This window comes from Centruroides vittatus, unplaced genomic scaffold, assembly GCF_030686945.1.
Source record: "Centruroides vittatus isolate TY-2023 unplaced genomic scaffold, ASM3068694v2 contig_620, whole genome shotgun sequence".
In the NCBI taxonomy this organism is placed as follows: domain Eukaryota; kingdom Metazoa; phylum Arthropoda; class Arachnida; order Scorpiones; family Buthidae; genus Centruroides; species Centruroides vittatus.
Genome location: NW_027122381.1, coordinates 3,020,973 through 3,041,825, shown reverse-complemented (window position 1 = coordinate 3,041,825; position 20,853 = coordinate 3,020,973). Strand labels below are relative to the sequence as shown.

General features: G+C 32.1%; 1 protein-coding gene across 2 annotated transcripts in view; it reads right to left on the bottom strand.

Annotated features, from left to right (window-relative positions):
- LOC136979448 (stomatin-like protein 1) overlaps positions 1–20,853 on the bottom strand; it is a 54,880-nt gene that overhangs the window by 21,882 nt on the left and 12,145 nt on the right. For both annotated transcript variants that reach the window (XM_067275458.1, XM_067275457.1), the window contains 3 exons: positions 15,151–15,354; positions 15,009–15,064; positions 3,503–3,612 (listed from right to left, as the gene is read on the bottom strand). In XM_067275458.1, coding sequence (XP_067131559.1) covers positions 3,503–3,612; positions 15,009–15,064; positions 15,151–15,354 — 370 coding nt within the window. The remainder of the gene's footprint in view (positions 1–3,502; positions 3,613–15,008; positions 15,065–15,150; positions 15,355–20,853) is intronic.

Below are 20,853 nucleotides of genomic sequence, written 5' to 3'. Positions count from 1 at the left end.
TTAATAAAGAATAAACTCTTCATTAAGTATTACTCTTCTTGAGATACACGAGGCCCCCGTATCTCCCCACCCTTTCGACCTTTCACCACAAAAATTTATCATCATCAATGCCTCTCATATACAAGCCAACACACTAAATTTTGTTTCTTAATCTTTACCCCATCCTGATATATTAAGTGAAATAGACGCCAACACACACCCACAATTTTTTTGCTGTTTGTTTTTTTACATTTGGATTTGGGTGGTCTTAAAACATGGAGATTTGCAAAAAACTTGGAGGGTCAAATTTGACACGATTCCAATACTTGTTATGTATACATAACAGCTGGAAAAGTAAAACTAAAATTGAAGTAAGTTGTTTGTTACAAATCAAAATTGGCCTGTACTGCTCTTAACAGAATGCATTTGATGTTACATTTCATACATGGAAATTATCACCAATAATGCACAACTTTATTTCGTTGTATAATATCCAATGACTCCGGTTTACCAGGTTTTTTAAAAAATTTTATATTATAAACATTTGGGTAGTGGAACCATTACAAATATATTAACCACGTGAGAAAAAGTTTGAGAAATGCCAGTGTAGATATCTCCGTCACCATGCGTGTCCTAGGCAGACTGTACCACGTGCGAGTTCCCAGACGATGTCCGAAATCATGCGAATCACGAAATTCTTGTGTTTAAATTATAACAATAGATTATATAGAAAAGAAAGAAAAAACTCTTGATCTAGACATTGTGACACAAAATGTAAACAATGAGTCTCGAAACAGTCTTGGACACGTGTTAAAAACAATCTGTCAATGTCAAATGGAAGGGTAGAATTCTGACACAAGCGCTCATAAATAGGTGGAATTTTGACTCGGGTGCTCATAAATAGTCAATCTAGGAAAACAATTTTGGAAAGGAGGAACAGATTTAATGGGTAGAAAAACATTGTGATTGTAAAAGTTCCTGGATGACAGAAATCACAATTAATGGACTAAATTATGAGTTTGAGTCTTGTAATTTATCAACAATCTCCAAGCATAATGGACAAAAAGGCACCAGATGGACACCCCAAATTGGACCTTTCCTGTGACCCGAGTCGTCCTGGGTTTCACCTAAAAACAAAGGAGGGACCAATCAGAAAACAGGGAAGGGGATGAGGGGTCAATCGGAAAATGGAATAGCAACAAAAATCTATAAAAATCGGAATCTCCGAGGTCGAGAGGAGTCTCCCCCTCTGGATCAGAAAAAGACGTGCTCAGTGTATTGTGTTGTGTCGCCGCCAACAACGTAGGACACCTTGGCATCCATGCGACCATCTGTCCATCGATCTTATCTCGTCCACCCCAGAGCTACGACCGGAGACGAAGTTCTCGCCTCTCTGAAGAACTATAGAGAAGCGGAACTATCAATTGTCAATGTAAGCATAAATGTTACCAAATAAATGATTTTCCTTTTGTAAAACACTTGTCATCAATTGCCTCCTCTGCCACACCCACATGCAAACTTCCCTTAGGTTCATCCTGATGTGGGATTAACTGATCCCCACCTAAAAGACAGCAACTTTATATTGGTTCCTAGGAGTGGGCTTTCAAGTTCCTGATTCCCACAAGTCGGCGGCCTCACACACGTGATTAAAGATAGATGCTAATAAATCTTTCTTAGCGTGGTGCTTTCTTATGCAAACTGCTGATCTAAAAATGCCACCAACATCATGCTCTTTTAAGCAAACTACTCTACTATCTGTTGCTCCATTAAAGGAAATCCCACTAAAGTCCTGGTCAAACCATGTGATTTCCAGCCACACAGGCAACCACAACACGCACGAGTCACGTGCATTTTCTTGTGGTGACACATTTTCGCTGGTGTTACAACTCAAACACATGACCCTATAATAAACCAATAAAATTACAGTAGCTTGTTTTTGACTACTTTGGTGAGTTTTTTAAGTTCTACTTCAGATTATTTACGGAATTTTAGCCACTTTTCTTATTAAAATGACAAGCAGTTCCTTTTCTGGAATAAATGAAAGAAAAAAGACGATAATTTTGTTAGAGCTGGCGAGTATATATGAAGAGAAAAATAAGAGAAAACATTCGTAATGGGTTAAAACTTGGCGAAATGAAAATCAACAAGCTAAACAATCTTGCTTTCATCAGCCGACGAATGAATTAAGGCTTTCGAATGCCGAAGGTTATAGGGGATATATCGGTATGGATACAAATACTTTCCAAAGTATTTTAAGGAGGATAACACCCATAACAGCTAAAGAAGATACACATCTTCAAAGTTCTATTTCACCCGGAGAACGTCTTTCGTTGACACTTCCTTATTTAGCCACCGATAAGAATATAATATATTTTGTATTTAATTTATATTTTATGCAATCTTTAAGATTAAAATGGTCATATATAATTTAGGCAAAATGTTTCGTAGCTTGGCATACCAATTTAGAGTGGCCCATAATTCGATATCAGTCATTATCCCAGTAGTTTTGGATGCTATTTATCAATCTTATAAAAATATTTGAGGGTAAGTGTTGTTTAGAGAAAAGCTTGAATGATTTAATTCATTTTTAATTGGTATATTTTTTCTTTAATATAAGCATTTATTTTATTAAATTGTATATTATTAAAAGTAGTCAAACTTTTTACAATAAATCTAACAATAACTTTTATAAATTCAGATTTGATTTATATTAAATATAGCATTTAAATGTACTGAAACTGAGTTAATACAAATGTTATAATCAAGATATGTTGACAAATATACAACACAAAGTATGATGTGGCACAAAGATGTTTTCTGATTGGATGCGCATTTGAAATCGTCGCAAGTAGAACAATCTTGTTTCTAGTTGCAGTTGCAGTCGTGCCGTTTTCGAAGGGGGTTTACTAGTTAATGGGAACAGCCGTCGCAGTTGCAGTCGCCTGCGCGACTGGAAATTGCATGGTGTGACCAGGGCTTAAGTAAAACATAAGAGAAAATCGGGAACTCAGAAGAGAGCTTTTAAGTGACCCACTCCCTGATCCAGTGCTTTATTAAATGGAATTGTATGTATTTGCAAAATAATTCCATTTAGTTAATTTGATTCTACATTCATTCTGATTTTATATTTTGTTCTTACAGATAATTAGAATATTTGAATCAATGTTTTCCTCTCAACAGTAATTGGTAAACATTTTTTATATATCATCAACATTGCGAGCTTTACAAAATGAGAAATATTTAATTTTAATTAATAAATGTAATATACTTTAAGCTTATTATAATTTTTATTTTTTTAAAGGCATTTTTGAACTCAATGTACGATTAGTTGAAAGCGGATCAATATTATTAACTTTAATTCTCCTTATATAAAATTTAGATAATGAAAAATTGATTATAAAAATTGGGTATTTATTAACATTTTGTTCTTATACTTATACATATTAATGCCCACATATTGCAAATATTTTTAGATAATAAATCAGTTACTATTAATATCATAATAAATTATAATTATTCTAACCTGAAACGGGATTTTCTTCTGAAACGAAGCCAAATGCCACTCTTAAACTCGAGATCAAATTACTTAAGGCGTCTATCGGTTCGGCAGCTTTCAATACTTTTACGGATTGCCTTAAAAATTTTTTAAATCACATATTCAATCATCATTTAAAAATAATAATATATATTTCTTAATTATAAATTTAAAAAAAATGTATATAATTAAATGCAACCATTGTTATTCTACACTCTTATTTAGATTATTATTATTATATCATTTTCTCATAGTTAAAGCAGACTACAGCAATTTTTGCATATATTCTGTGTTTGTGTGTGCTGACTTTGTAGGAATTCACTTTAAAATATAAAGAATAGACCATAAAATTTTATCATCTGTATAAATATCTGGCACTCCTCTACTTAAGAAGAATTTGACCATACATCTGAAATTTAATTATTGTGCAAATTCTGAAGTTCTCTTGCCACTCGAGGGGTAGCGTCAAAGTCAGTCTTTAGCCAGTAATACATAAATTTTTAATAAATAATTAATGCGGATTTATTTCTTATTGTTAATTGTCTACTTGGACTTTACTTATTAGTACAACTTTATACTGCAAAAATTATTACTACAGGTGATATAATAAAAAAATTTTGTTTTTTTCCTGAACTAACTCATTACTGTGCCAATCTTTAAACACCAGTATAAAGTCCTATTAATAAGTAAAGTACAATTAGACAATTAACATTAATATTCGAATTAAGGACAGTAAGGCTTTCACAATAGATTTATTCCTATTACATACTATCATTTTTTGTTTTTGTGCAAATTCTGATGTTCCATTGCTGCTTGTGAGGTGGCATCAAAGTTGGCAACGTTAGAGTAACAAGGAAGGAATGGAAGATGCCTACTATACTTTAACAGGCACGAAAATTGCAAGAAAAACATTCTCGAGATTAAGGAAAGACAGATGGACAACAGTATAATTTTTTTAAATACAGCTGAATAAAAGTTTGAACTATCAGAATAATATGCAGGTGGTGAGACATTTCAAAACAATGCACTAATCAGTTCCATGTTACATATCACTCAATTGAATTAATTAGAATTTCGATTTTAATAACTCTAATATTCTAACGCTTAATTATACAGTGGATGATCGGTTAATGAACAGTTCAGATAACGAACACTTTCACAAAAGATATGTTCGAACAACGAACACTTCACAGAACATACAGAAAAAGAAGCGACGTGAAATAGCGAATACCGATGTCCCTTGTCTCCAGGCGACAATTCGAAACTTTTTGGAGCTCTGGAGATGTCGACGTCGACACTCAACCAGATACAGATCAGATAGTATTCCTCCAAAGTTTGAAACTCTCCCTTGTAATTCCAGCCTTTTGTTTACCTTTCTGACAAAAAGAATTTTTTTATACTCTTCGAGAGACTGTCGGGCGGGCACTCGTTAAGTTTTGCATCGGTTTTTATTCACAAAAGGCGAGAGTTTAACTGTCCCTCTGGATATTCGTTAACGTTTTAATACCAAATTTCAAATTTCATCCAGGCCTTGCATTTAAATAATTTTTTGTGTGCTAGTTCTCTGAATTTTTGCAAGTGCTTTACTGAACTTATTATTTAAAAGAGAAACTGATAATATTATGAAGCATAAAAAGAGTAGAGTGTCAAGAACTGTGCTCACTGTAGAAACCAAGCAAGATATAATAGCAAAGGTAGAGAGTGGGCAGAAGATGTCTGATGTTGCTAGGCAGTATGGCTTGAACAGATCTACAGTAAACACAATCTTAGCTATGAAAGATATATCAAGAAGTCTCAAGCAATTAAAGATCTTTTGAGGAAGTGGGAGGATGTCAGAACAATAGGCATCCAAACCAGAATGAGATTAATAGGCTTGGAGATCTCTACAATTACAATGCTATTAATTACTTCCAAAAAATCCTGAATAATAGAGAAAAGCAATCGACATTGGACAGATTCTTTAACCTCCACAAATGGAAAAAACATCTAATAAAAATGAAAGACTGTGTATCCATGTACTGTACAGTAGAGCATCGTTTATCCGAATCAATTGAGGACTGGGGTTGTTCAGATAACTGATTTTTCGGATAACCGATTATGTACAAAAAAATATATTAACCTATCCGATGTTGAATTTTTCTCCATTGCGTGTTGCTTCGTGTTGAATTTTCGTCGATTTTAAGTCTAACGAAAATTTTCATAATCATCGAGGCTATTGTATCATTCAAAATTATTTCTTTATTTTGTACAAACAAAATAAATATATTGAAAAATATAAAAACAAAAAATTATACTTTAGATGTTAATCTAGTATCAAAAACGTTCAATTCGACACGACACAGTCCGACCGGAAAGCTTTCGGTTAACCGACGTTTCGGTTGACTGGCTTTTGGATAAACGATGCTCTACTGTATTTTTATTATTACATATATAGTTTCTTATTATTGGGTTGTTCGGAAAGTAATTTCGTTTTTTCCATAGAAAAATAAACGCAATATTCTTATAACAAATAAATATTTTATTGAATTATATATTGACCATTTTGGTCAAATACCTGTTGTCATTGTTTCTGGTAGTAGCACGATTTCACATTCATAAAAATTTTGATCGTTGTTTACAAAAAACTGATCCAAGTGATTTTTGACATTGTCATTTCAAGTAAATGTCTTACAGCTAAACAAAAATTTGTATAGACCGGAACAAGTAATTATCTGAGCGTGCCCGATCTGGCGAATATGGTCGGTGTGATAACACATCCCATCTAAGCTATAACAGTTTCTGACGCGTTACCAAATTTGGCATTATCACGGTAAAACACTACACTTTGTTTGTTGATCAATTCTGGCTTTTTCTGTTTGACGATATTACTCAATTTGTTTACTCGATGGCAGTACACTTTCAAATCAACTGTTAAATTGTCTGGTAAAAGCTCAAAAACAAATTTCTTTAAAATCCAACCGTAGAGAGCATCTCTCTTTAATAACATGTGAAACCCATATATCAAACTTTGAAACGAAACCAATTCGTTTTAAGTAATAATAAACGGTTCAATTTAACAGATTTAATCTCTTAGTGATTTCACGTGTTGTTATACAGCAGATCGCTTCGATCGGTACCTTTATTTTCTTTTCGTTGACTTCAAATGGCCATCCAGAATGTGGTGTATCTTCAATATTAAAATTGCCAGAACGCAATTTTGTAAACCAGCAAGGGCGTCGCCAGAGGGGGGCAGAGGGGCAGTTGCCCCTCCCTAGACATGCGAAAAAAATTATTTAAATGCTAAGTCATTTATTGCCCGATTTATAATTCCCGCGCGAAAAACCCAAGAAGATTATGTTTTAATTAAAATAATCTTCTTAAGCTTCTTAAAATTTATGAATCGTTTTTATTTTACCTACATACAATTCATATCCTCTATCAATTTATATCATCTTGCCCCCCCCTGGCCCATTGGCTGGCGACGCCCTTGTAAACCAGTCTTGGCACTGTCTTTCTCTCAACACGTCTTCTCCAAACATGTACCACAATTTTTTTCTTCTTTGAACAGCATTTTGATTTTTTAGTTATAAAAAAGCAAAATATGCCGAAAATGATGCTTTGGATTTTCCATATTTGATGAGTCACCGAAAAAAACAATTGTACAGAATCAAACAAAATTTTTTACAAATAAGCCTTAAAATGTCAGCTATCAAAGTATATAATGAAAATGTGGTTTAAAATAAAATTGGCTGGTAAAAATACATCTAATTCCTCTAGTAATGAAAAAACGAAATTACTTTCTGAACAACCCAATACATTTATTTATATATTTTTTAATTTTTGGAATCTCCAGAACAAATTAATCAAATTCCCATAAAAACCTATGGTAAATTGATAATCAGTTAACGAACAGTCTTGGAACGAATTATGTTCATTAACCAATTACCTACTATATATATTAAACTATGTAAGTATTTGAACAGGGTCTGCTTTAACCAGTTTAGATATAAAACATACTACTTACTTAAAGATTTCTAAATAATCAGAAAACATATGAAATATATATATATGTTACAGTAAAACCCGTTTTTAGTGAAAACGTGTTTTAACTAGTTGAAACTAGTTTTTACTGGATGTCATTGTTAAAACTAGAATTTACTGCTAGTCAAAAATGAATTTGAGTTAAAACTAGTTTTAACTAGACAAAACGGGTTTTAACAAAATGGCTTAGTAAAAACTGTTTCGACCAGGGTCATTTGGCTAACACGTTCCTATAGTGTACGACGAATTTCGTATCGCTTTAACCCTTTTCCCCCCGACATCTCGTTTACGTTTATTTTGCGATCCCTCCTAAGGCAATATAGGTCAGTCGGGCAATATTATTTTAAAAGTTCACCAAAAATCAAATTATCATTATATCCATATGAAAAAATCACTTACATTTATTAATATCTTTAGTTTTAAATACGATATTTTTCAATACATTTTATTAGAAAAAAATTATATATATCAGAACTGACACATAAACTTGATAATTTGTAACATTTTGTGAAAATTAACATTGTCTAGTTACATAGTTCTTGGCTGGCACCGAGCCAGAAAGACGTAGAATATTGTTTTGTACAATTCGATATAACACTTATGCATGTATGTTTATTCGTTGTGAAATTATCGCACATTATATCAAACGTTTGTTTGAAATCAAAATTTTATACCGCTATCGACTAATATAATGAATTATTATACTTTATTCGCTTCGTATCGAACGAGATTATATCTGTTGTTAATAAATTTTACAAAAATCGATATTTACCAAAGTAACGACGAATCGGTACCCTGGAAGTTTTGCTTAAAAAGCCAGGGTACCGATCGATCGGTGCCTTCGGGGACAAAGGGTTAATTAATGTTAATAACAGATGTGTGACCAATATTTTCAATAAATATCGTATTAAATAATAGAAATGTTTTAATCCCAATCATCACTATTTATTTCCCCTAAACATATTTATGTAGCTAAAATTAGTTTTAAATAATGTTAAAAGTTAAAAAGTTAATGTTTGATTTTAGTTTTATCTAAAATCAAAACGTGTACAGCAGTAAATTCTAGTTTTAACTAGACAAAACGGGTTATAACAATGACATCCAGTAAAAACTAGTTTCAACTAGTTAAAACAAGTTTTCACTAAAAACGAGTTTTTACTGTAACATATATATATATATGTATGCATGTTATGTGAAAGTTATAAATATTAAAACAAATTTTGGTAGGTATAATTTAAATTCTATTATAATTGCACGTGTTTTATATTGCTTTATGTTCATATATATTGGATATCATTTTATATGAAATTTTTTTTTTTAAACTTTAATTGCTTTTAAGATATGTATTTGATTGAGAATAAATATAACCACAACTGAAAATTATATAATATTTGCATAAAATAACATAAAATTCACAATGTTAGAAATGTTCAATAATTAGAATTGCGATTGTCACATTGCAGCATTTTCTAAAACACACACACACACAGTTTTTTAACAAAATATTTAAATCAATGATATAAATCAATCTTAACACATGATAATGATGAGTTGGACCTGTATAAAAAAATACAGTGGCAACATGCAAGTTACAGCATATTAATATTGTAGTTAGATTCGACACCCTCTTAAACACGTTCAAATAGCAAAACATTACAATAAGAAAGCCACCCCATATATTAGTAATAAGCTATTGCTTAAGTGATTAAGATTTTTATTTTTAAAATCCCATTTTTGAAACTTCTGTGCACGGGCCTCTTCCTTAGAAAACAATGGAACCACTTTTCTAGCTATACTTTTGTAAAATGTAAAAAAATTGCCTAACTGGTCCCTATTCATTAGGCTGTATTTTTAGTTTTCTATGTTGCTTCAAGATAATTTTCATACAGAACTGAAAGGAGAATCACTGTTGCAACAAAACAGTATCAAATAGATAAAGTACCACATCTTTTGAAAACTAGGCATTTACTCTTATTTCTCTTGGTGTAAATTAACAAATATGGTTTGTCGATTATTTTCCTTTTACAAGAAATGCAAAAATTTACCTAATTTTTTACATAATTTAACAGGAATATATTTACATTTTAAAATCATCTTTAATACATATGGGTTTTATATCAAATTTTCATTACTGAATATTTAGACATTTTTGGAAAAAATAAATTATCTCAAAAGAATATTTTCATTGTTGGAAGTATATTATTTCAGTTCTAGAAAATGTTTAACATATAAAACAGTGAATTAAAACATTTTTACACTAGTAGGTTAGGACTGCTAATAGAGATCACACTGTGTGTCATTGACATACACCAAATTATTTTGTTGCACTATTTACACCAGATGGCATAAATGATAGTAAAAAAAATAGTATTTTTACTTTTCCATTTTATAACGTTATTATTATTTGGATTAAAAAGTCACATAGAAGAAACATTCATTAAGAGCTAATTTATTCATTAAAAGAAGTTTGCCTTTCTAGTATAAATTGTATAATAACTTATGTATGAACATCCTATCAATTCCTTGTAATGCAAATAAGGAGAAACCATCCTTCTATATTTTCTACTTTGCTATATTAAAGTATATTTATACTGATTTGTGACTTTTATAACTTCGCAAATATCAGTTGTTACAAATAATCACTGCAAAAAAATTTTCCTAAAAAACTTGAAATAATCAACAGTTACCTAATAAAAATACAATAAAAAACTTTTTGAGTATGAAAGAAAAAATTAATAAGCCACTAGTGATGTAGGAAACGGAAAATGAAAAAAAGCCAATTATGTATTTGAAATAATAATGATTTATAAAGAAAAGACTACTATTTCATTAAAATTTTACTTCAATTGAACAGAGAGATGCTAAAGTTATTACATACAAAGATCTGCATTTATAAGAACAAATCACTCTCTTTTACAAGATTATAACTCATTAAATTGCAATTTATTCTAATACACTCAAAAAGTTTGAGGACTAAGCAGATTGTGAAAAAAATACATTTAAGCAAATTATACACGTTTGATTTCAAAGTAATGTCGCTCGGCCACAATGCATTGCTGTAAATGATGATACGACTGCTGGAAACACTCCTAAAAAGCATTTTCTGGAACCATACATAAGACTTTTATGTATGAAGTGACAACTGTGAGATGGCGGACTTGATTTTGCATTGCGATTGTTAAGAAAACATCGCACAGAAAATAGATTGAATATCATCCTTTTCATCAACAACCGCAAAAGAAGTAAAACAATCTGGTGTTAAATGATAACAATCTATTGTTAGAAGAGGGAATCTTCAAACAAGTAAATAACAGGAATCTTACAGGTCTTGAACCAAATATGGTAATAGCAGCTCCATTTAAATGACAGTTTAACATCATCGACAGCAACCTCTGACCTCACACCTGCAACTTCAAACATCTGATCACCTGATGGGTTTTACCCAGGCTTAGGGAAAATAAAAGGAGGTGAGAACTCAAGTCTCGGGGTGGACTCCTGAGGCAATACAGAGAGGAGAGGACATCTCCAGACTCGCCACGCACGGCAGAATCCGCCATAGAAGGCAGACACCAGTGGACGTATCCCAAGACGCCATATCCAGATGAACACTCCCAAGAAATGGAAGTAGTTCTACCCGCCAGATCCCTGATGACCCATGGAAAAACAAAGATCCACGATTGTCTCCATGACGGCAGATGAATAGGATCCATAGACATCAAGTAATCACTCAGAGGTATTGTGCTTGGATTTGTATTCCCATATGTAAACTTTCTCTCTCGATGACCTAGATTTAGGATAGTCAATAGATATTGAATTGCAGATGTATGCTTGTATTTCTGCTTTATTGTTTTATTAAGTTTTCTGTTTGTTAACCTGATGACTGTCTTTCTTGGAATAACGGGCACTATCGACGTTCTCCCCACTCGATTGTTTTAAGACCCTCCTGTCAAGCCATCCGACGACAACATGAGCGGGTTTAACCAACCCGTTGCCGACTAAAGCAGTCTAAAGGGAACCCCCTTTTGCCCCCCCGGTTTCTCGCAACCTCTGCAGATAACTGGAACAGCTGTTCATAAAATTGTTGTTTTGCATATCCAAAAAAGAAAATAATTGCATGGTGCCAATTCGGGTGAATATGTGGAATGCAGCAAGATTGCCACATGTGTTTTGCCAGCTCAGTTTGCACCAGAAGAGCAAGAGCAAGAGAGAGAGAGAGAGAATGTGTTTTAAAGTACTGTCCTGCAGGAGAAACAAATTGTGGATCCATCACAGCTTGGGTTGCATGCAACAAACTGATTTGTGCAGTCAATGCAGAATTTGCACATACCATTCTTTGTTTATAGTAGCATCCTTGGCATTGAATTCTTTGTGCACAATGTCCAGGATATTGAAAAACACTTAACATATGACTTTGTCATCAGACCTGTCTTGGTGGCATCTCTTTGTATGCAGGATGACAGTGATTTCCATGTCACTGATTTCCACTTCACTTGTGAATCATAGAGGAAACATCAGGGCTTTATCTCTAGTTATGATGGGTTGCAGAAATGTCTCATTGTCAGCATTGTGAATGAGGTTGCCACAAATGGTCATCCTTGACATTGATTGTATATCAATGAGTCAATGATAGGGATTGCAATTGCTGGATCCCTCATCCAGCAATCCAGCTGGATCCAGCACATTCTTTGGTCTGCTGGATCCAGTGCTGTGGATCCGCAAATACTCAATTAACTTTCTAAATAATGGCGCAGAAGTCTACGTTGTCGCGTTGCCGCTTTGCTAACTACTAGACTACTACTAATTACTTACTCACTACTTTACTAACACTAATAATTAAACTACTTATAAATAAACTATACCTTTATCAATCCAGCAAAATTTAATAAAATAATAACGTACTCAATCGCTTTAAACGATCTTCCTCGGTTACAAAAAAATACAACATTAACTATAGAACATAAAATGTGTTCAGAATAAATATAAAAAGAATAGTGCTTAATTACATCCCATTTTTAAACAAGATACATAGATGTACTGCCAAGTCTAATAATTTTCGTATTGTATACCGACGTAATCCCACTGTTTTCAAACTTTTAAGAAACAATAAAAAGAAAGAGGATCGGAATTCAACAACGGGTAAATATTTGGCACCTTTACACAACCAACATTTCAATTCCAAGCTTGTTTATGTGGGTGCAACGATGCACAGTTTAAAACAAAGGCTCTAGAGCACAAATATACAATCAGTAAGAACCTTGACAACACTGCACTGGCATCATACGCAAGACAGAAGGATGTTAACGTCCAACAGGGTCAAGCAACAATTATAAAAACGACGACGAATAGGCAAACGGTCAAACATCTTGAAAGATTGGAAATCTGGAAGGCGCACACGACAACCGGTTGTATAAACCATAGAGATGCAAACTCATTGTCTACCATGTGGAGATCCTTTTACATTAATTAATGTTATTAACGGACAATGCTGGTTTTGTTGTTATATCTTATATATATATTTTTTCTGCTATTTATTTTGTTTATTTATCTATATTTTGTCCGTTTGGGCATTTTCCATTAATTTTTATATTTATTCTGAACACATTTTATGTTCTATATTTAATGTTCTATTTTTTTTTGTAACCGAGGAAGATCATTAAAAACGATTGAAAACGTTATTATTTTATTAAATTTTGCTGGATTGATAAAAGCGTAGTTTATGTAACTTATTCCACTTCCAGCACATAGTTTTATATACTTATAAATAACTACAGACTAATATGTAGAGCCTATGTAAGAACAGGGCCGGATTTTAGGCGATTGGAGCGATTGGTGCCAATCGGGCCCCGCGCTTGAAGGGGCCCCGCATCATGTCAAAATTTATATATTTAAAAATAGTACATGTTACAAAAATAAATATCTAGATATATTATTATTAAAAATAAAACAACATATTTCAATATGTAAATTAACAGTTAATTAATTTTGTTATTTAAAGTTTGAGGGGCCCCGCAAAAAAAAAATTCAATCGGGCCTCGCACCTATTGGATCTGGCGCTGTGTAAGAAAACTGGTAAGACTGATAGCACTTAGCCACTGATTATCCGCCCTTACATTATTATAATATATTAATATAAATTAATTAAATAATAGCAAAGGTAATTCTACTAACTTAAAGATTACATTATAATTATAATCTAACTAAACATTTAAAGTTAATTATCTCTATCTCAAGTGTTAAACCGAACCAAAGTTAAGTTTACTACCTAAATGTGTAAGAAGTTTTACTGATTTATAGTGACCAGTCTAAATAATAAAAGCTTCTTAAGTATTTTTTAAAAATGTTTTATTTCATTAAAAAAACATAAATTGCAGGATAGATAGATAGACAGATAACACTTTATTGCACCAAAAATACATCCACGCTGGATCCAGATGAAATGATTTCAATCCAGCAAAAATCCAGCTGGATTGCAATCCCTAGTCAATGAGTACAGAATGACATGTTCAGCAACAAGTATCATATTCAGTTCTGTCAGACTAGTGTGACAGCTACCACAGCCGATACCTGATGCTGCTGCAAAGTCATCCATGGTCTGGAAATGATATTCACCAACAATACATTGCACCTTCTGAATTTTTTTGTCCATTCTTGCCATAGCCGACCGACTTGTACACGGGTTATTGTCGACTGCATTTCTACCTTCTGCCACCAATGCCACTTAGATACAACAGCGGGTCATGGACTTATTCCCAATACCTGCCCAATACCAATACCAATACCCAATACCATATACCTGCCGAATCATCTGCAATGTTTTGATAGCTGATTTGCCTAATTTTTGGCAAAACTTGATGTTTATTTATATCCAACTTCAACATAATGCACTTTGCCATTGTCATTTCACCCCTGTATTAACAATGTACCATTTTGCATGCACCGATTCCCTCATGAATCTATTGCTAGCAGTTTCTGACAAGTAACTGCATGCAGTTATTTATACATGTGCAGTCCTGAAATGTTTTGACTGTATGCTGATAAAATTAACTGACATATGCAGAACATTTTAATTTATTTTTTTAATCATAAATGATACCATAAATTATAACTTCATACATATCAGAAAATCCAGTGTTTAAAAATAAAGTTTAATTATATAAACAAACATTTTCAACAGTTTTAAAATTGTCATATTCAAAACAAACATTTCAAAAATGATTTGAGTTTGTTCTATGATCCACTTTTCAACCTGAAGATAATTTTAAACTGCTGAAAATGTTTGTTTATATAACAACTATTTTTTGCTGGACTTTCTGGTGTGTATGAAGTTATAATACCTTATCCAGTTATTAAGGATGTTGAATAAATCAAAACAATTATTATTTAGCACAGAAAATAGATAAGATTATCATAGGACCTATTTAGTTGAAAAATTTTAATACTAAAACATTCTCAATAACAAAAGGTGAGTACTTACAATTGAACTTTAGTAATTTCCAGTCCCCAAGATACAATTGTTTTATTTAGTTCTTCCTAGAGAATAAAACTCCAATTCTTAGGATTAATCAAAATATAATTTTTTAGCTTTCACTTTCATAAATACACTAAGTGCAACTTACTTGGAAACTACTTTCAAAAACTGTTTTTTTATTTTCAAAATCATCTTGTGTTTTTTGAGAAGCCGTGTTTACTAGGCATTGGTGACTGAGCTGACTAAACACTTCTTCTAATTTCTGAACTCTCGTAACAAAATGAATAATATCTGCTACTTGGTATTCTACTTCTGTGTTAATCTCTATTATTCCTCCGTCAGCTGTTAAAATCTAAACAAAAATCATATTTTCAATTTATTTACTTTAAAACTCAACTTTATGATAAAATTGATTATTTCAAAAAGAAATTATGTTTTGATGGAAGTGACATTTGTCTTTCTACAGATGGAATTTTCTTATTCTTTATGAAAAATTGCATAATATTCATTACTTTAAACAGATGAAAATCAAAGGAAAGTTTATCTTCTTATATTTGAAACACACAATAAGAAAATTTTAAGTTTTAGGCTGCTTTCACAGACGGGCCACTCGGTCGTGTCCATTCGTCTCTCCGTTGAAATCCACGCATTTTAACATATGCTTTCGGATAGACGTTACTGGCACAAAGCCACGGCCGGGAGTTGCCAATCTGTGCCGTCGGTCACGGCCACTTGTGGCGTGGAGCTCTCGACAAGGATCACTTTTGGTGCGGAGCTCTGAACAAGGACCACTTCTGGTGGTTACTTCAAGAGTAATCGAAAGTTGCTAGATGCATTGACAAAGCTATCGGTCAGTTATGAGGGTTTACGTGCTCTGTTGACACTTACCCAACCGAATATCTTGCCTGCAGTTCACGAAATAAATTAGCACCGAGAACACCCGTCTTTTTGACGTTATTCGTGTTTAATGACTAAAAGAAATGTTTTTGCAAATACTTTCAGCCTTTTCAAAAATGTCTTCATTGGGAAAATGGCAAAAGAACTTACGCTTGAATGTTGTTATAAAATTTTAACGTCGGTTCGTATAAATCCTTAATGAAAACCATGCTACTTCTACGATATAATCCCCTTTGTAAAGTAGTGCTAATCTACATTCTACGTAGTTGGCTATCTATGTGACATTCAATTCGTCATTATATTCGTATTTAAATATCGTAATAGTGTTCCACCAAGAATGGGCCAATGTTAAATTTAAAATTTTATAAAAACATTTGGGCATATGTTCTTTTGCCATTCGCCCGATTAAGACATTTTTGAAAAGGTCGAAAGTACTTGCAAAAACATTTCTTTTGACCTACAGTATTTTCTAATATTTTTTAAGCTTGTAATGTTTACAAGCTTAAAAAATATTAGAAAATACTGTACTACTATGTTAGTAATAGAAATGGTAATCTTATTTTGGATTCAGTTTTTACATTTTTAATTCCTGACATTTAAAAACTGAATTTGTAAAACAAAATTTATAAATTCTTTATTAAAACCACAACAAAATAGCCAAAAAGATTATTTTAAAAATCTCATTTATATTGTGAGAAATACAAAATTTAAATACTATTTATTTCATAAAATTCTTTCATCTAAAATTATGTTTTAAAATTGTATTATTATTATGTGCCACTCGGTGACACGACAGCATTAGTGAAGTTCAGGACAAAGTTTTAAACGTGAAAATGTGTACGTCGCCGCTTTCTTCTAAGCTTAGAAGTTTGACAATGGCATTTGGAATGTCAAGCACGATTCCACTGCCTTTCCAAATACCATTGTCAAACTTCTAGGCTTACGGGAAAGCGGTGCCAAACGTCCGACGTACACGTTTTTGCATTTAAAACTTCGGCCTCGACCTGGCTAGCGTCTGTCTGAAAGCAAGCTTAAAGAAACAGCTGGATGGCAAGGCAATCCAGAACTCTGATTTAAGTGCACATTAAATGTCAAATTTTTATACATGGCTCACCCATGTTACATCAAATACATTTTTATCTGTCGGTTGTCCGAGAAACCCACGACCACAATGAAAAAATTATCTTAGCACTCCAAGACAGAGTAAAAAACAATGTGTTAAAGCATAGTTGGTTTAAGAGAGAGATTATTTTTAAAATATGTATTAAGAAAATATTAAAAGAAATGAAATACTCAACAAAAATTTTTAATTTTAACATTTCCGATTATGAAGGTTCTCCAACACTTAACTGTTCACTTCCAATTTTTTCCAGTGTTTCATTAAACTTCTATTTCTAATTTTTTTAAGAATTAGTTTTTAAAAATTGAAAATAATGAATCATGTTTAATTGTTTATATATCACTGTAAATCATGAAATATTCTGCAAGATATATTTAATTATACATTATTTTATGAAATATGAAAAAATAAGGTATCATAATTAAATATTACAAACTCTAATTATAATTTTAAGTATTTTCGAAGAAACCGTTAACATCTTTTTAAAATGCTTCTCTTCTTTATCAAATGGAAATTTTAAAGAATACGTCTGGAAGAGGAGATTGGACCGGAAGCGCAGGTGCCATAACTGGCAACATATCCTCACAGTAAGTGGCAGTTGTAGGTTTGAGTCCTGCTAAAGCTCAATTATTTTTCTTCCAGAATTTTCTAAATTATTTAATTTAATTATAATTATCAAATCTAATAAGAGATAGTGCCTAATGCCTCCCTATACTGACAAATTATTTAGTAATTAATTTAAAATAATCGCTATATGATAGCCCGATATAATATGGTAGTTGTTGGATTATGTACAGTACATATGTACATCAGGTTTATAAATGTTGGTTTATGTATAAATTTCAAAGATTTGTAATGTGTGTTTATCAAAGGAAATACCTTTAAATTAAAAGAAACTGGTATTTTTGTATGATCCGAAAGTGGTCTGATAAATGTGTAACTATCATCCAATTGCTCTTCAGTTGGTATATGGAAAATTTCAGTATTTAATTTAATGTTAAATAAAAATACATAAAAAAAGTTAAAAAAAAACACTTTATTCATAAATATAATTCAATAATACAATTTTTTCAAAATGCAACCCAAAAAGTGTTACAAATTAATTATAATAATTTAACAAATTTTTACCTTATATTAAATTATCACATTTACATTTACCAAAGGATTAGAAGGCCTCCACCAATAGGTATAGCCTTGGAAAGAGAAATATGAAGAGTTATAGAAGTTAGAAGAATGAAGAAAAGAAAAGAATGACAGGAAAGTGTGAAATATGAGACTACAATGTGCCACTTGAAAGCCAATTGTATAACATCAATGAATACAAATTACAAACATATAGTTGTGTACAGAATGACTGCCTCTACAACTTCAGGCATTAGGAGCCCCATAACGGCTAACTTGCCTTGGTGCTCAACACACAAAGCGCGTATGAACAGCCCCTTGGGGGAAAACAGACAAAGTCCTCCATGGCATAGGAGGTAACATAATAAAATAAAACAAAACAAATTAATACAGTTGCATGTGTACAAAAGACAAGGCTTCCATGGCTTTGGAGGTAACATAATAAAATAAAACAAAACAAATTAATACAGATGCATGTGTACACAAGACAAGGCCTCCATGGCTTAGGAGGTAACATAATAAAATAAAACAAAACAAATTAATACAGTTGCGTGTGTACAAAAGACAAGGCCTCCATGGCTTGGAGGTAACATAATAAAATAAAACAAAACAAATTAATACAGATGCATGTGTACAAAAGACAAGGCCTCCATGGATTTGGAAAAAAAAAAAAAAAAAGCGTGAGTACAATACAGCCAGTATATGAGAAGAGGCCCCCAACAGCTGTCTTGCCATGAAGCCAAGCAAATTAAATTATCACAATAAAACAACAGTATACCTTCATTAACCAGCAATAATTTAATACACGTTTTTGACCTGTTTAAAAGGTCTTCACTGGACTAAAAGGTTTTGAATCACAACAGAAAGAAATATAGATTTGAGCCCAAATTTTGAATCTTACAAATTTGCAGAATACTCTATTAGGACCAATAATATTAATTGATTACATCACCACCAAACTCTTAAACCAGGCTGAGGTAATTTATGTGACAAATTAAAATAATCACACAAGGTGCTTGAAGGTAATGCAGCTTGTTCCACATTTTATAAGGGACATTGTACCACATACCATGATTTCCAGGCTCTAGAAATAGTCCATTGGTCTTTGTAATTAACTGATAAGCCCTTCCTTGCTAATTTATAAATTTTGAGTACTTCTATAAATTTTAATGCAGAGAGGAAGTGGGTACTTTGAATAACCTTAGCCTCCTCATTCACACAGACTTCTACATCCTACAATATAGTTGTGGGTCACTCTTTCCTTATATCACACACATGTTCATTAATTCTTGTTGAAAGCAATAGGAAAGTGGCATCCACATATTCCACTTTTTTTTTTAATCAAGCCTGTTGTCTGTTATGGATACATTATATAAGCCACGAGTCTATCTTGATTTTATCATTTCTTAGGAGATTGTGAATGGAAGCATTCTTCCTAAAATAGATATGCTGGTGTGATGCCTTAGCTATCTCTCTGTAGACAGCATTAGGGTATCAGTTGTAGCCATGATCTTAAAGTTCTCTCATGCCATGTTACTTGCTTCTCAAAGTGTGCATTTTTGTTGTTTATTAATTAGATTACTTATAATTCAAGCATTCACACACTGATCTAGCCTTGCCAATCATCTATGGAAGTTAAGCTATGTTGAGGCTCTGGCCAAACAATTTGGTTATCCACTTCAAATTACCAATTTACAATTTTATGATCTAAAACAAACATTTGAATTCGTGTCATTGTTTTGAAAAATATTTCAACCTTCCTCAATTATTTCAATCCCTTTAACTAAGTCATAATAAACTGATCCAAAATTTAAACTGTAAAAAGAAATCTTTTATAAATTATTATTAACCTTATTATTCTATTGCACATACACATTTCAATTAACAAATTATGTAAGGTTACAAAATTTAGCCCAATGTAGCATATCAATTTTAAAATATCCTAACAATTTGAATTGTAAAAATTTAATTATATCAACACACCTGAATTTTTTTCCAAGCATAAATTATTTTATTTCTCTAACATTTTCAACCTACTTATTATAGGCCATCTTCGGGCTTACAATTGAACCGTTCCAAAATGGAACTCATCATTTTTTGAATATGCTTCATTTTAAATTTAAAAAATTTACAATTATGTATATTAAATAAATGGAAAAAATACATAAATAACAATAAAAAATAACATAAATAAATAAAACAGTAAACAAGGCAAAGTATAACTACTACAAGCTTTAAGGGTTTTTAATCCCCATGCTATTTTTTATCATATACTTCCATGCTGTTGGAAGCGCATTAGCATCCTTGGCATTTAGGCAACGGTTTTTCATTTTACTTTTATATATTTCCATCTTTTCCATCTCCAACGCAATGGGTGGAGAATGGACCGTATTAATGATTTTTGCCTCATCCCATTTTACATTCTCTCTGCGTAATAACCACTAATATTTTGTTGTTGTGCCCTTTATCAACGTTATATGTGTTTTCACAGACATACAGTGGGTTTCTTCTGGTTACACCCACATAATCCTTTGCTACTCCTAACTGTTAATTTTCAAATGGTATTTTATAAATGCCAGCCTCTCTTCCATTTTTACGACATCTTTATTGTTCCTTAGTAAGTTATAGATGTTGGGTCTCTTTTATAGACCATTCTTGAGTTTTTATAAGTAACCAATTCATTCATCACTCCTCCTTATCCACTATGCTTAT